At 47.4% G+C, this 16,752-nt stretch overlaps 1 protein-coding gene across 3 annotated transcripts; it reads left to right on the forward strand.

Annotated features, from left to right (window-relative positions):
- The first annotated feature begins 341 nt into the window (after nucleotides 1–341).
- INHBA (inhibin subunit beta A) lies at nucleotides 342–16,235 on the forward strand. 3 transcript variants are annotated; one of them, XM_057731945.1, is made up of 3 exons: nucleotides 342–407; nucleotides 5,252–5,833; nucleotides 15,253–16,235. In XM_057731945.1, the coding sequence occupies exons 2-3, from the start codon at nucleotides 5,446–5,448 to the stop codon at nucleotides 16,140–16,142; spliced, it is 1,278 nt and encodes a 425-aa protein (XP_057587928.1). In that variant the 5' UTR covers nucleotides 342–407; nucleotides 5,252–5,445; the 3' UTR covers nucleotides 16,143–16,235. The 3 variants fall into 3 exon arrangements, with proteins under 3 accessions (XP_057587928.1, XP_057587930.1, XP_057587929.1); XM_057731947.1 differs by lacking the exon at nucleotides 342–407 and adding an exon at nucleotides 2,659–2,728; XM_057731946.1 differs by lacking the exon at nucleotides 342–407 and having other exon boundaries at nucleotides 5,143–5,833.
- The last annotated feature ends 517 nt before the right edge of the window (nucleotides 16,236–16,752 follow it).

Genomic DNA, 16,752 nt, shown 5'->3' on the forward strand with positions numbered 1-16,752 from the left:
GGGGAGGACCCGGCTCCGCGATCGGAAAAGGGGACAGAGCTGGCTAGGAGGGAGCGCTCCCCGCGCGCCTCTGTCCGCCCCGGAGGCAGCCCGCAGGTCCCCGTCCTGGTCCCTGACATTGGCTGTGCTTTCAACCCTGTCCCTGATGGCTGGGTTCAGAGATTCCCCGCTGCACTCACTGATCAGTGATTTTTCTCCCCCTCCCTCTCTGAATTCTCTAGCTGCCAAAAGGGGGGAAAAAATCAAGAGCTGCTCTTAAAAGAAGTTGCCCTTGCTGGTGCTCCGGGTAAAAATAGAGGCAGCCGCTTGCGCACGGCTTGGCCCGGACTCCAGCCCCGAGAGCCGGGCTCGAGCAGCGCCCGCGATCCGGCGTGATCCCCGGGAGCTGCCAGCAGGTGTTGCTCAAGGTACAGTAGCAGGCCGAGCAGCGGGACCGCAGGGCCGGGGGAGGGGGAGCTGCGGGGGGAGGGGGCAGGAAGTGAAAGAGAAACCAAGCCGAGGAAGGAACAGGAGATGCTGGTCGGGAGCTGGGCGGACTAGCTCTGCGCCCCTGGGCCCTGGAGTCCGGCAGGGAAAAGATCATTCCCCCATCCAGAAGAGCCGACAGAAGTTATTTTAACCTGCCTGCTTCCCCTACCACCCCCACCTCATTTCCACTGAGTGAGGAGGCATCTCCAGCGTGGCTAAGCTCTGAGATTGGGGATTCAGGTGGAAAATGACATCACAGCTGGTAGGCTGACCTAGGCAGGTGGGCACTTCGGTGGCATCCGTGGCCAACGGGATCTGAGTCACCCGAGAGAGGGTGGCTCCCCTGGTCGGGGTGCTGCAGATTCCTGTGACACAGATGTTCAGAGAGAAGCACCGGGGCGGCTCAGAAATCATATCACCTACTATCTTCTGAGCACCGTGCTGGATCCTGGAGTGAAGCATTGTGGATCCCACTTTACAGATGAGGACACTGAGGACTGAGGTTATCTGGTTAGTCAGCAGTGGAACGAGGGTCTCATCCAGGGGTCTGTGCCCCCAAACTCATAAGCATGGTGGTCCAGGACACTTGGGTTCACATGTGGGGGAGGGGTGAGTTTATATCCCCCCGCCCGGCAGGCCACTGCTGTCCCAGAGTGCTCATCCCAAAAGGATGGGGAGGTTCCTTTTATAGAGGGGTTGTGTCCATTCAATTCAAAACTGATGGGCAGCTTTGGAGTTAACCAACACTGATCCTGTTTCTACCTTTCCTTCTCAGATTCCCTCTGTTCCTCTACAACCTAACGATTTTATTTCCTGCTTCATCTCTGCATACGCAATTCTTAGAATATTCCCCCTCCACCCCAATATACAGCTCAGCACCCACACTTTCTCTGTGTTTAGCCAAGACAGAACCCCCTGAGACAGACTTCTGGTGTCCTAAAGGAACCTGCTTAAACTATACATCGGGAGGCCAGAGCCTCTATATTTTGCTTGTGGGCACAGTGAAAAGTTTATTTTATGCATGTTAAATCCTGCATACAAAACAACATATCTGGTCATATGGCTTTCATTAGCTCCCAATTTTGCACATTTTATTCAACTTGTCATGAGTACCCGGCTTAGGCTTCAGCTATACTCCTTCAAACAACCCTTCCCCAGCTTTCTTATCTGAGGAGTCCTTTCTCTGGTGTTACTTCCCCAACTTGCTAAGAATGCCCTCTCCCTCCCGCAAAACACCCTGACCAACTTAACTCCTGTTTCAAGAAATGTTCACTTCTTTTCATTCATCTCCCATTATATTTGTAACAGTTTAGAAATCATAGGACTTGAAGTTCTGATAAAGAAGAATGACGTAGGAGGTATATAGATATATATATTGCTAGTTAGATTGGGATCCTAAAGACTTGGGAAGGATACATATAAAGTACACTAGCAGAGAATGACTATTTCCAAAGTTCTTGGTGATAAATGATTTATAAAGCAGGCATTCAATTTCAAGTTGTAAAATAATAGTGTAAGTCAGCAGAGGGGGACCATCATCCCATAGGTATACATATTTTCCTTTTCTTTCTCTCAGTACAATATCTTATTTTAAAAAATTAAGTTATTTAAGATGTAAAATAATAGTGTAAGTCAGAGGAGGGGAGATCATCTCATATAGGTATACATATCTTCCTATTTTTCCCCTCCCTGAACGATCTTGTTTAAAAAAGTAAAATCAGAATCTCTGTGGAGAGCACTGTGAATTTTTCTTCCCTGTTAGAGACAATAAAATACTTTGTAAATAGAGGCAACTTCGTGAAGTAACAGATGTTTTATGTGAGGATATAAAACCGAGTCTGAATATAATGAGAAGTGTGTGCGCAATTGGTCCAAGAAAAGTGGAAAGTCGGATCCTCAGTGAGACCGAGCTGTTGGACTCCAGGATTTTTCTAAAGAGGAGTCCAATCAGTCAGAAGTTTTTCACTGGCTCAGTGATCACCCAGTAGTGTCACAGCAGCCAAGAAAGGCTTTCCATTAGATAATGAGTTATGAAATATGTCTCACACTGGAAAAACCAGTCATCTGCTGATGTCATGCTGATTCTAACCAATCCCAAACAAAGCCCCAGCCCTCCTCTGCTTGACTGGTACCAGTGTGTGACTGTACAAATAAGTAGTACAGTATAAAACTCCTCAGTGCCAATACCATGAAGAGGAACTCGGACAGCTCTTACCACATGAGACAAGAGGCTGCTGGTGAAAGAGAGAGGACCGGAAAGGTAATGCTTTTTCACTCTTACTTCTGAGCTCTTTCCACATTCACAGTCAGGATGGTGAGCAGGACTTTTACAACTTATTGGCACTTCCATGCAGCTTGTGATCTGTACGTTTTTCTATACTCAAGCAAGTTAATAGAGCTTTTAATAAGAGAGCATGCAAATAGATTATGTGTTTCTACAACCCAATTCAGCACCTCTATACAAGGACCTGTGGCAAAGAGAAAGCTGATTCTTTAAGTTATATTTACGAACAGTAAATTCAGGGGACACACACAAACTCACATACAGAGAGGGTCCAAATGATGAGTTGCACTTATCTAAATGCAGCTATTGGGACCCTCAAGTTGTTTGGAGTCATTAAACTTTGAGTTCTAGTTCAGCCTGTCTTGTAAAACTTAATTGGACTACAAAATGCTTTGGGTTCTGCATATGTGATGCCAAATAGGTAGATTATGTTGTAAGTCTTCTATTTCAAAGATATTTTATTAAGCAATGATTAACACAAATGCCCCCCCCCCATTCTCTTTCACCACCCCCCACTTAAAAAAATTAGACTCTTTAGGGAGTGTTGACAAAATCTTAACAATAATAGCAGAGTAATTGATGTTCCTGGATGTAGAAATCCCAAAGGTGGCAGGTAACAGAGAAAGTCTCACAGGCAGATGCTTTAGGAAAGGGGGACAGGGTATCCAATTCAGAAAAGCATTGTTACCTGTGCAAACTGTAATTTTAACTCAGTATCACACTGGTCTCACCCTCCTCTCCTTGCCCTCAGCTCTTCTGCTTGTAGTAATGCTATTTACTAACTTTTCCCACCCAAAGTGCATTACTTAACTATAATGCTCTAAACACACTAGGTGTCAGATATAAGCTGACTGTATCTACAGAAACTGAGAGGGCTTATGTGTGGGAAAGAAACCGAGAGGGAAGGAAAGCTTTAACAGATGGACCTCTTAAAGATACTTCTGCAAGATAAAAGCAATAAGACAGAAAATGAAAAAGGGGGAGGGTGGGGGGGGGAGAATAAAAAAAAACGCAGAGAGGCATTGTTTAAAAATTCACATTTGTCTTTTTCTGTGAACACTGAAATCCATGATGATTTCATCTGTGCTGCTCCTTTGAGAGAAAAAGAAACCAGCAAGAGGCCAGTTCAAGAACAGACTGGTCCAGGATGGGGCTACGGGGCAGGCTGAACAAACTACCACATGACAGAGAAAATAATTTGCCAGTATATTTTAGAGATTCGTTCCCCCTAGGACCAGTTACTTGAGTCACAGGAGAGCACTATTGGTATAAAATAATGTGGGAAAGGCCAAAGGAATTTTGCATTTTATCTGTGAAGTCAGGGCCAGCGGGTGGTGAGCTGTCATCTGGGAGTGTGTGTGCCAGGTAGGAGGGGGCGGTGGCTAAAGAGAGGGGACAGAGCTTCACATGACATGAGCATGGACCACGCTATCTGCCCGCTTGTGGATCTTCCAATGCCGGGCTGCATCTTGCAGTTGGGAAAATAGAGTGTATTATATGACCCCAAACAAAAGTTCTATTGGGCTCCCCTCTGATCGCCTGCCAGTGTTGACGGCCCTGAACACTGAAATGTGAATGAATGGGGGAAAAGAAGGGTCTGCAGGATTCCCTCTGGCCAGAACAATTGAGCTGGCCCCAGCGGCCGGGCGACCCCTCTTCCCGATCTCCACCACCTGCCCACCCACCTCTCTCCCGGGACCTTGAGCCCCACCTTCCAGGCTGTGGCCGGGCAGGATGGAGGGGCGCTGGGGGCAGGCTGTTTCCGTCTGGTCCTCCCTGTTGATGGAGACAGGCAGTTGATTGGGGCTTTGTATTCCCCTCCAAAAGAGGAAGAAGGTGAAGCAAGGGGACTGGCAGAGAAAGAAAGGGGGAAAAGAGAAGAAGAAGAAGTAGATGTAGAAGCAAACCAGGAGAATTTCTGTCAGAGGGGAAAGTAGGACTCCTGAGGAGAATGGTGATATTTGAAGAGAGGTGTGTGTGAGGAAGCAGTGAGCAGAAGGCAGGCAGCCTGTCAGAAAGAGCTGTCCCTCCCCTTCCTCATCACAGCCTTTACTCACAGACAAACTCCCTCCCTCTCCCATTCACTCACTCACTTAGGGCCAATCGCGCTCTCTCTCCCTCTCTCTCTCTCTCTCTCTCTCTCCCCCTCTCTCTCTCCCTCTCTCCCTCTCTCCCTCCTTCCCTCCCTCCCTCCCCCTCTCCTTCTCCCCCTTCTCTCCCTCTCCATTCTCTCCCCCTCTCTCCTCTCTCCCTGTCTCTTTCCCTCCCATCCTCTCTCTGTCTCTGTCTGTCTCCCCCACCACACTGTCTCTCCCTCCCTCCCTCTCTCCCTCCCTCCCTCCCTCCCTCTCTCCCTCCCTCCTTCCCTCCCTCCTTCTCTCTTACTCGGAGACAGTCAGAACTCTCCTCCCTGACAGCCACAAACCTACAGCACTGACTGCATTCAGAGAGCGAACCTGCAAACAAAACTTCACAGAAAACTTTTTGTTCTTGTTCCAGAGAATTGACTGAAGAGGAGAAAGAAAAAAAAAAAAAAAAAAGAAAGAAAGAAAGAAAAGAAAAGAAAGAAAGAAAGAAAAAAACCAAAAAGGAAAAAAAACAAAACAAAACAAAAAAAACAAAAACCTGTGCGTGAGGGGGGAGGAACAGCAGAGCCTTTGAAAAGGGCAGTCTCAACGACTTTGGCTGCCAGGATGCCCTTGCTTTGGCTGAGAGGATTTCTGTTGGCGAGTTGCTGGATTATAGTGAGGAGTTCCCCGACCCCGGGATCCGAGGGACACAGTGCAGCCCCTGACTGCCCGTCCTGTGCGCTGGCCACCCTCCCAAAGGATGTACCCAACCCTCAGCCGGAGATGGTGGAGGCCGTCAAGAAGCACATTTTAAACATGCTGCACTTGAAGAAGAGACCCGATGTCACCCAGCCGGTACCCAAGGCTGCGCTTCTGAACGCGATCAGAAAGCTTCATGTGGGCAAAGTCGGGGAGAACGGGTACGTGGAGATAGAGGATGACATCGGCAGGAGGGCAGAAATGAATGAACTTATGGAGCAGACCTCGGAGATCATCACGTTCGCGGAATCAGGTGGGTGCCGGCCCTGGGTGCGGGGGGGGGGGGTGTCACGTTGCTCTGACAGTCCTCGGAGGAACTTCTTGCCCTCCAGCTGTACCCTGCCTGGGATGAGTTATTCGGGGAAGGTAGCGGACGGACAGCGGGGAGGGGGAGAGGACCGCACAGAGCTGGGGGTCCTGGGCTCAGCCCCGGCAGGAGATGGCTAGCTTACACTTGTTCAACTCAGCCCGTCGCCCTGGAGGACTCTCTCGGCCCCGATCTGGAGCAGGAAGCCGGTCGATTTGAGAGAGGCTCCTTCGCCCTGCTGCCCTGCCGGGGAAACCAGCTCAGGGCAGCCCGGAGGAAAGCCGGGGCATTTTCGGGTGCTGGGGGGTGGGAGCCTGGAGGCTTCCGGACCCAGCCAAAGTTTTTCCTGGGGGTGGGGGTGGGGGGTGGGGGGCGGCGAGCGCGGGGTCGGGGTGGTTTGACACAGATGAAGTCATTGTCTTAAAAACAACCCCTTTTCTTTAAAAAGTCCAATCAGGGGCCACATCCAAGAAGCAGGGCATATTAGTGACAGTCATTTACCTTTGGAAACTCTGCCTCTGCAAGTAAAAGCATCCCATTCTAGGCAGTGGAGAGAAACTTTGGGGGGTGGGGGGCTAAGGAATAGATGACATTGAACCAGCAGTCACTTTCGGAACACTGATTTTTGCTCTCAGAATCAAAAAAAAAAAAAAAAGAGTTTTGTTCTCTGTAAAGTTACTAGGAGCTCTCTGCCAAGGAATGCAACCTTGACAAAGTGCTCTCAGATACTACGCTGAGCTCTCACTCAATCCTTAAGAGGAAGAACTTTAATAAATAGATTCTAATCGTTGGCTCAGGACCATGCTAACCTGTTGCTGAAGAAAAAAATACCTGTCAAAAGGGCGGGCTGGAGACCGGGGGCCGGGTTATTTTTACAGTTTGGTGACCTAAATCCTTTTGCCCGCCTACAAGCCCCCCCGCACACTGCTGGGGCACACAGATGTGTTAATTTCATGTTACTTTCATGGTAATGCCAGGCTAAAGAATTGTATCCCTTGCCAAATGCCTTTGAAAGGAATGCCATTGTTTTGTTTGGTGGAGCATATGGCCAGTAAAGTATGTGCCGGGACTCCCAGCATTGCTGTTTAAAAGTTTGCCTCAGCAGTATAAACAATTAAGGCAACACTCAGAGTTTCCAATCCTGAAAACCTGTTGACTCAGATGTTATATTTTCAAGAAAACCATGGGAGACCTGGGCATCCTTTTGGGGGGAGAAGATAGCCTGCCAACTTGCTGGCTTCCCCTGGTAGGAAAAGCCCTGATGTCCTGTGGGCAGTTCAGCCTTCTCACCAGAAGCTTCTTTCTTTTCGAGAAGGTCTGACTTTCTTCTCCTATAGCTCTTTTTTTGATGCAGCCTCAAAGGACATGATACTTTTGACTTTATCTTGTGAAGCTTATAGAGCGGAAAAAAAGGCAGGTTAGAGTCTTGGAGTTGCCACCCAGTTTTTCTCAACCTTTCCCGGGGTCCTGAGCGGGGAATGGATTCCAGTGGTCTAGGGGCTCCTCCTTCTCCTGCCACTAAGGGACTCTATATGTTTTTATATACCAATTGCCACACAGAATGGCCTTAATTGTAGCTCTTCCTCAATTGGCTTTACCCACATCATATGACTAAGTAGACCTATGCCTCTGGGCACTTTTAGCATTACACCTGATGTTAGCAATGTGCCCGCTTTCTGACTTCTTCCACCTGTGTAGCAATTCACTCTCTTGGCATTTAGGGATTCTGCAGTGAAAGAATTTGACTTTTTACGTTCTTATTCTTTCTTACTGATGGCCTTCATCTCGGTGCCAATCTTTTTCTCCGTTATATGAAATCTTGTCATTAAAAAAAAAAAATCTTTCCTGTTAAGTGTTTAGTTTGAAAGAAAATTGAGCTCCTTTTTGAAAAGGTGGATTCCTTTGACTCACATGTTAACTAAAGTTTAAGGTCTGTTAACGGAAGACTCCTCCTAGTTGAGTTTACAACTTGACTTTGGGTGAGCTGTTGGATTCTTAGAAAAGATTTATGACGCTTACTCATTCTTCTCAATGGAGAAGTTTCACGCACCAACTTTAAGTTGATTTAGTATGATTTCACAAAAATGCGTGCCCTATGGACAGTCTGCTCTCCAAGTAGAGTAAGTACCATGTGGGTATTGTGCTGCTCCTTTGCTAACACAGGAAAGAGATTTATCATCAGAATGATTGTAGTGAATACATGAAAATGTCTTGTTGCTTTTGGAATAATTCAACCTTAGTAATACTCGAAAGACGGCAAACGTCAAGATTTTTGAGTAGCAAAGGGCAATCGTTTTTCTTTTCTTTAGAAACTGTTCTGTACAGCATAGAATCCAGTCCGTCAGTGTCACCTGTGTGCATGTCACAGATGCTCACCCACAGATGCATCCTTCAGCCTCAAGATTCCTCAGTTGGGGATTTATGTTTAATTGTTGCCTCTACTCATCATGACGGCTGAATAAGGCCAAGACACGGCCACTGCAGATGAGGGACTCCGAACACTCAAGTGCCAGAAACTTTTTGAACTGAGTCTGTCCCCTTGTGCTCAGGTGGAAGGCACCCCATCTTGGTAAAGCTGATACGAGTTGCTATTCACTAAGCAGCAAAGCCTTGCCCTTGGGCTCTCTGAAAGGTATTCCCACAAACAAAAATGATTTTCTTTTTAAGTCTGTCACCCCAGATTGCTCACCAAGGTGACTGACTGCATTCTTTGCAAGGCTGACAACAGAATCCTCTGTTGTTTACTTTAACACCTTAAAGGAAAGGAGGAAGAGACCAGTTAGGGCCAAGCCAACTATCACCATAATTGTCATTGAAGCCAAAATCAGTGGTCTTCTTGACTGCTCTATCTTATTTTCTCTCTCTCTCTCTCTTTTTTTTTATGTGTGACAATAGCTGGTCAAAGTACCATAACGATGTATCCTTGAATCCCCATATGACAGCTCAATTCATACACTGATTCTGATAAGGAAGTTAGCAATTGATAGCACTTGTTAAAGAAAGGCTAGGAAAAGAAAGACAAATGAAGCACCAAGAAATAGAGAATGCTCACATAGCCCAGGTGGTGTTGAAAGCAACACAGAAAGCTCCTTCCTTGGAAGATCCTAGTTACAGAAGATTTGAGTTAGAAATATACACAAATGTTCCCAAAGAGGGGTCGAAGGCGGCTTGCTGAGATGACTATTTTCCTCCACCCCAAGAAAGCCGTCTCAAGGTGGAGTTGACTCCCATCACCCCACGCCCGTCTTCTGAACTTGCCTGGGGATTCACCCTCACTGGAGGATGTCTTGAGGGGTTACACACTTTATTCTCTGAATAATGGGAAATGATTGGCCACAAGAGGGCGCATGCCAGAGTCTTTTGCTCCTTAACCAGTTAATCTTCTAGGGAAACACAATTTCACCTACTGGAAGCCCCAGCCTGTCTCGCCCTTATCTTGGTGATCACCAAGTCCCCCCTCCTTCCTCTCATCCTGCAGGAAAAGTTAGGATTTTATGGGTTGGGACGGACACGACTACCTGTAACATTAAATGAGACGGAAGGAAAGGAAATGGGAACTCTAGAGATACATGTGCACATTCCGGAGCTCTATGGAAGACAGAGGAATGATAAATTTCAGAAGCAAACAAAGCAGAGCGGGGAGAAATGTGACCATGAATCATCAGCAATACTGATTTGCTCACACATCTCTCCCTAAGACGGCCGCTTGGGCTTTTACAAAAAAACTTCTTCTGTCTCCCCTGATGTGGTTGCCTAGTTGGTCTGTCTTATCGACAGTTTTCACCAGCGACAAAAGACAAGTGACTTCGAACAGGGAGGAGAATGTCTATTTATTTAACACCTTGTGGGAACAGAGTGCATGGCTTTGGAGCATGTGTTTGTTTCTGAACCGAGAGGGGAGAGGGAAATGGCGGAGAAAAGGTGTGAAAAGAGATGGATTAGTGGTTTGCGCCAGTGGAGGAGGTGCACTGGAGTGGGGGGTGGGGGAGGGTCAGGGTAGAAATTCAGGTTTTATATTTGGAGAACCGGGAATCCTACCTTCCCAGGCACTTGTCGTGAAAATACGTATTTGTCTTGGCCCCTCTTCTGCTAAAATATACTCAGGCACAATCTCTTAGCTATAGTTCAGAATGTTTCATACCCGACTGGTTCCTAGCTCCAAAATCCAAAGTATAAATGTTCTCGGGAACTTTGAAAGAAGTCTCTGGAAGACTGTGGGTTGAACCTTCAGAATTTTTTTTCTGCTTCTTTTAGGAAACTAAAATCCCTTTCTCTCTAAATATTTAGCCTTTCTCATTACCCTTTAAATGAAAGACGCAAGAATGTGGCTGAGCATTTACAATTCAATAGCAGATCCTAAGAGAAGATATTAAGGCTAAAAAAATCAATCAAGATCATTTATAACCAAACTTGTAGTTGTGCTACAGGCAAGACCTTCTCCTGTAGGTTAAAGGAGGCATAACCTTTAAGGCCTCACGGGCTGCTTTTTTGCAGGAACCCCTGGAAACAGTCCAAATGCAAAATTAGTGCTTCAGGGAACACACAGGCCTTCAAAGATAGCTCTGTATTCTCCTACCACTGACTATACCATGTCTAGGCACAGGGGAACCTTGGTGAAGAATAGAGAATTAAAGTCATAGATGCGTTTTACAGCGAGGCTTCCCCCCCCCCCACCCATGGTGAGTTTAACTTCTCCATGAACAGCAAGGCTCTTTACATTAACCTTAGGGACTTAATTATTACCCACATGGAGAAGGGCAACATACTTTGAGCAGAACCCTGGTGAGGGAAACAAAACATATCAAAAATGAAACACTGTGTTAATATTGCTTATTTCATTGGCATTGTTCATGTGCCCATGAACCTGAGATGCTGGGGGTGGAGATGGGGGTTGGGGTTGATGAGCAGCATTTTGTATCCTAGTGTGGGGGAGGGGAACAACCAGGAGCTTGGCTGCTTAACCCTTGGCATGCCTGCCTCCGTGAGTAAGCTCTTAAAAACACTTGAAAAATTCTGAAAGCATGAAAGCAAAGGAAAATATGCTTTCAGGTGTTTTGCCTTCCAGCTTTCCAAAGTCTTTCCTCCTTCAGCCTGGCAACATTTCTGAGGTGTTCCCTGTAAGGTGCAGTAGTCATCCCTCCTACCCATCTTCAGGCACTTTTTTTCTCTCCCTTTGATATGTGTCCACTGAACTCAAGAGAGGTTTACATGATGAAATATTATCACCCACATGGGTTTGCGTGGGACTTTCTTAGTGAATTACTCAGGCAGAGCAGGCTGTGATACAAGCCTTGCTCACAAGCCTCGGGAGGGAAGAAATAGCACAGAGGATGAACAGAATATTATCAGAGAGTAGGTAATGAAAGGTTAGCAAAGCCACCAGTTATATCTAGATAGGTAGGTAATAGTGTAGGAACCCAGTGCACACCTGTGTGAACTAAAGCTGTATCACAAAGCACTATGGGAAGACTTCGACTCCGAGATTTTATAGCAGGAGATATTTAAGTCAAACCTGAAACTGTCTAGTAATTGATCTTAAACGCCTCAGCCTTAGGCAACCTCCTTCCGTTTTTCAAATTGCTGTGCGTAGAGATTTGAGGACTGGAGCACGCGTCACTGCAGTATAGCCATCTGTCTCAGGTAAAACACAGACAAAGCAAATATAATCGAGTGACTACTTATACTTTTCATGCCTAAGAAATTTGAGAGTTGTAATATCTTTCTGAAACCTACAGCCCTGGTAAACATGAATTCCATCCAGCATCTAGCTGTCTCATTCTCCCCACCCCCTTCTGCAATGAAAGCTCGATGTAAAAGAAAAAAAAATATGCACTGCTTAATAAGTCAGAATACAATAGAACTTGAAAATGTACCTGCATGTAAGGTAGACATTAGGAAGCCTCGAATCTCTCTCTTCCCCCTGTTCTCCTGAGCATTATGGCAACCGCATTTTCATGAAATTGGATCTGTTTTATTTTTTTTCCCTGATAAAATATCATGCAATATACAAAGAGCAGTTCCAGAAATGGACACCAGGAGAAGGAGGCGACAGGCATGTCAATTAGTAGGGGGAAAATCCAAATGTCAGAAATATAGGGGAGAGATCCAGCAGGCAGGCAATGGAGGCAAACACAGGGAACCGAGTCTTTCTGCTCAGATCATTAAACTGACGCATATTTCGGCACTGTGCCTCTTCCCAGCACGCAGGTGACGCCGTGCGGTTCATTATCAGCCAGGACCGGGATGAAAGTCATTTTATGATGACTCTCTGATCCTAATATAACAGCACCTGACAGATTGAGCCCCCTCTAATGAGTACTCTCTTTGTACAATCCTCTCTCAGGAACACTAAATCATTTGCTTCCCAGTACAGCTGCCTGTGAAGAAGGGGTGGGGCTACCTCGTGCGCTAGAAACCAGCTCTTGTAAAATGGGGGGCTGTTCGTGGAAGCAAGGGGCCTCAGCCTCACTGACCCTCCAAAGGCGATTTGCATGCGCTGTGGCTTGTACAAATCCGCCAATTAGCATCTCACCACCTCCTCCCAGCATCTGTGGACTTCTCTGGATTTTATTCAAGGAAAGTCCAATGTGTGTGGGTCCGCACTGCCACCTGGACCCTCCCTTTACCCGGAGACCATCTACCTTCACCCTCAGCCTCCCACCCCCACCCCAGTCAAACATGGGTTACAGAAGAGCAGAGCCTGTGGGAATGAGTTACCTGAAACCCAGAGAGCTCTCCCAGCCTGGGGACAGTCAGATTCTCCCGTTTCACGCTCTTTCCTAGAAAAACAAAACAGAACCTTGTGGCCTCTGGTTTCTCTAATTTAGCAGCTACTAGCTCTCTGTCTTTAGAGTGGCACCCTGTGCGGTTTCGGGTTTCAGAAGCTGGCCTGTGAGGAGGCAGAAGGGAGAACAGCGGGGATCTTGTTAACATCCTCCGCAGGGCAGGACGGATGTGCCCGAGCTGGAGGGGACCACACACTCCTCCAGGCAAATTCGCAGAGCCTGGGGCAGCTTCTGGCAGCCTTTTCCTCTGGTCTTGGGAGGACCCTACTGCTCAAATTCTACAGCTGATGGTCTTTTTAAATTTAAATGATGAAGCTCTAGCTCCTGAACTCTTTTGCTTTCTTAAAAGACAAACAGTAACAGCCACCACCCCCAAACCCCACCAATTTTTAGCAAAGGAGAATACTGGATTCCCGTTTTGAAAAAAAAGTCATCATGCTTCCTAAAAAAAGACAGTTTCCTCCTCTAACTTCTCCCTGCTCTGGTGATCTCATCATAAACCTAACTTCACGATTCATTTCAACTCCTGCCAGAGATGCGAGGTCAGAGGCAAAGGAGTGTCCCTCACCACCACCACCGCCATCAGGGCCGGCGTCCTCCCAAGTTTATACAGCGATGCCAGAGAACCTTTCCTATACAAATCTTCTCGGCTCAGGCCTCAGTGAATTTACCACTAGCACAGTCACACTGCGCAGAGCGTGTTAAATTAAGAACAGAATCTACAGCTCGCCATGCACAGAATAGCCTGCTTTCTACTGCAGAGAACTTGAAACCGTGCCTAAAATTTATAGTACCGTAAACATCTCAGGGCTGAGAGTGATAAGTATGGCTGGATTTCCGTTAGCTATAGAAATCCAGGCAGGGAGACCCCCCCAGGGGGTTTCGAGTTCTAAGATGAACTTTCTAAGATGGTTGTCAGATTTGGACTAGGGATATATGTACTCGAACAGTTGGAACCAGGTACACAGCAAGTTGTGGTAGAGAAAAGAGGGCATGTTTTACATACCACCAAGCAGGGGAAGTGAGGGGTACCTATTTGATTAATCAAAGAATTCTAGTCTAGACACCCACTCCTTACAGCAAATGTTGTTGCAGGAATACAGGTGCTTGTAGCAAGAGAAGGAAATGGGTGACTTTCTAATTTTAGAGTTAGGCAAGAACTGAGTGGTCCCTGAATCCTACTGCCTCACCAATGTAGGAATTTCCTCTCTTATTAGCAGCAGTTGCTATATGTGAGCTCATTAAGCTTCATTCAAAAGGGAAGGACGCAAAACTCGGGCATGCAGGGGGTAGGAGATGGATCTCTTAATCTAACTCAATGCTAAGGGTGCCTCCATTTGTTAATGAGGAAGCAAGTCATTGCCTACTTTCTGCTAAATTTTGGGCTATGACAGTGAATGAGATAGACAGGACCTCAGACCTGGGGCTTCCTAAGCTTGACTGGCAGGAGGGGGGTGGTGGAGATGTCAGAGAAGCCTTCTAGAGGAAGAGGGGCATCCCATCTGAAAACTGAAACCTTAATAAGGGAAGCCACTGAGGATGGTGTTTGGGGAGCAGGAGGCTTCTGGGCAGAAAGAACAGCAAGTGTCACTGCCTGGAGGTGAGAGATTGTATGAGATGCTCACGCTGCGTGGCTGGACCACGAGGATGGGACAGTGGGAGAGAGCTGAATTGGAAGGTAGGTGCAGCTTGGGCAGAGTTCTGTGCAGTTTTTGTTTTATACTGAGGGCAACAGGAACTCAGTAAAGGATTGGAAGGAACAAGTGACACAAACAGATACACCTTTGGGAAAGATCCCTTCACCTGCTTAAAATGGAGAAATGATGGGAGAGGGGCCTAACTCCATGCTGGCCTGGCTGCTTGCACATAAAAGAAAAGGCTGTTTCAGTGACCTGGGAAAGGAGTTTTGGGGAGTGAAGCAGGTTGTGGCCCTGGAGGAGGAGGCTAGTTCTCGGGGTACACACCACGCAGACTTACACAGTGGGGGTGTTTGCGTATTTGTGTTGGGGATAATAGTATTCTCACAGCTTGCTAGAGCTTATGATGTGTCTTCATCTATGTTATCCCACTGAGTCCTTCCAAACCTAGGAGTCAAATGTCACTACATCACTCCCATTTTATAGAAGGTGAAACTGAGGTCAAGCAGTGAGTCAACAGACCCAGGCTCCCAGACACACTGAGATCCAGGCTCTCTTTTTTCGAGAGCAAGAGTTGACAACTTTCTCTGGAAAGGGCCAGAGAGTAAATCACTTAAGCTTTGTGATCTCTGTCACGGCTACTCAAATCCAAGTTCTAGTGCAAAAGCAGCTGCAGACAACCTATAAAGAAATGAGCCTAGCTGTGGTCCATTGAAACTTTATGGGCACTGAAATTTAAATTTCATATAATTTTCACATGTCATAGCATCCTATTTTTCTTCAACCATGTAGAAATGTCAAAACCATCCTTAGGATCCGTGGAGAGTCCAGTTGGAGATGGTCTGTAACAGAGGCCCCCATGCTCACCTGTGATTAGGGATTTGCCACCAACCCCTGAACTAACGGTTTCCCTGTTCTCTCTTGTGCTGTGTTTCCTCTTCAGGCACAGCCAGGAAGACGCTGCACTTTGAGATTTCCAAAGAAGGCAGTGACCTGTCCGTGGTGGAGAGAGCAGAAATCTGGCTCTTCCTGAAAGTCCCCAAGGCCAACAGGACCCGGACCAAAGTCACCATCCGTCTCTTTCAACAGCAGAAGCACCTGCAGGGCAGCTTGGACGCAGGGGAGGAGGCCGAGGAAGTGGGCTTAATGGGGGAGAGGAATGAAGTGTTGATATCGGAGAAGGTGGTGGATGCTCGGAAGAGCACCTGGCACATCTTCCCTGTCTCCAGCTGCATCCAGCGGTTGCTGGACCAGGGCAAGAGCTCCCTGGACATTCGGATTGCCTGTGATCAGTGCCATGAGACCGGCGCCAGCCTGGTGCTCCTGGGCAAGAAGAAGAAGAGAGAAGAGGAGGCAGAAGGCAAGAAGAGGGACGGAGAAGGAGGGGCAGGAGGGGACGAGGAGAAGGAGCAGTCGCACAGACCTTTCCTCATGCTGCAGGCCCGCCAGTCTGAAGACCACCCTCACCGGCGCCGGCGGCGGGGCTTGGAATGTGACGGCAAGGTCAACATCTGCTGTAAGAAACAGTTCTTTGTTAGTTTCAAGGACATTGGCTGGAATGACTGGATCATCGCTCCCTCCGGCTATCATGCCAACTACTGCGAGGGTGAGTGCCCCAGCCACATAGCAGGCACGTCGGGCTCATCCCTCTCCTTTCACTCAACGGTCATCAACCACTACCGCATGCGGGGTCACAGCCCCTTTGCCAACCTCAAGTCGTGCTGTGTGCCCACCAAGCTGAGACCCATGTCCATGTTGTACTATGATGACGGGCAGAACATCATCAAAAAGGACATCCAAAACATGATCGTGGAAGAGTGTGGGTGCTCATAGAGCGCCCAGCCCAGGGGGGATGGGAGCAAGTTGGTCCAGAGAAGACAGTGGTGACATGAAGACATGTTTAAGGTTTCTGACTGAAACAACCAGAAAAATAGAAATTAAAAAAAAAATAAACTAAAAACAAAACCTGAAGCAGATGAAGGAAAATGTGGAGAAATTCCTTAGCCAGGGCTCAGAGATGAAATGGTGAAGGAGATGGGAATTGCGGGGGAGAGGGAGAACGGGGTACCCTTCACTTCTTCCTCCAGCATCCAAGGGGTGACAGCATGTGCTCAGACGGGAATATTGTCCTCTCCCTTTCGGTTCCCTTTTGGTATGAGCCTCGAAGTCAACTTGTCTGGCCCGCAGTAATGTGGGCCGGCACAACCCAAATAGCATCTAGAAAGCCATGAGTTTGAAAGCGCCAGTTATAGGCACTTTCCCACCCAGTAACCCAGGTCGTAAGGTATGTCTGTGTGACCCTCTCTCTGTGTATATCAGCCCATGCACACACACAAAGACACACATACCCCACCACACACACGGACACACACACTGCACACAGACACACACAGACACACACACCGTACAGACACACGGACACACACCAAACACACACACAGAG

This window comes from Hippopotamus amphibius, chromosome 4 (assembly GCF_030028045.1).
Source record: "Hippopotamus amphibius kiboko isolate mHipAmp2 chromosome 4, mHipAmp2.hap2, whole genome shotgun sequence".
NCBI lineage: Eukaryota > Metazoa > Chordata > Mammalia > Artiodactyla > Hippopotamidae > Hippopotamus > Hippopotamus amphibius.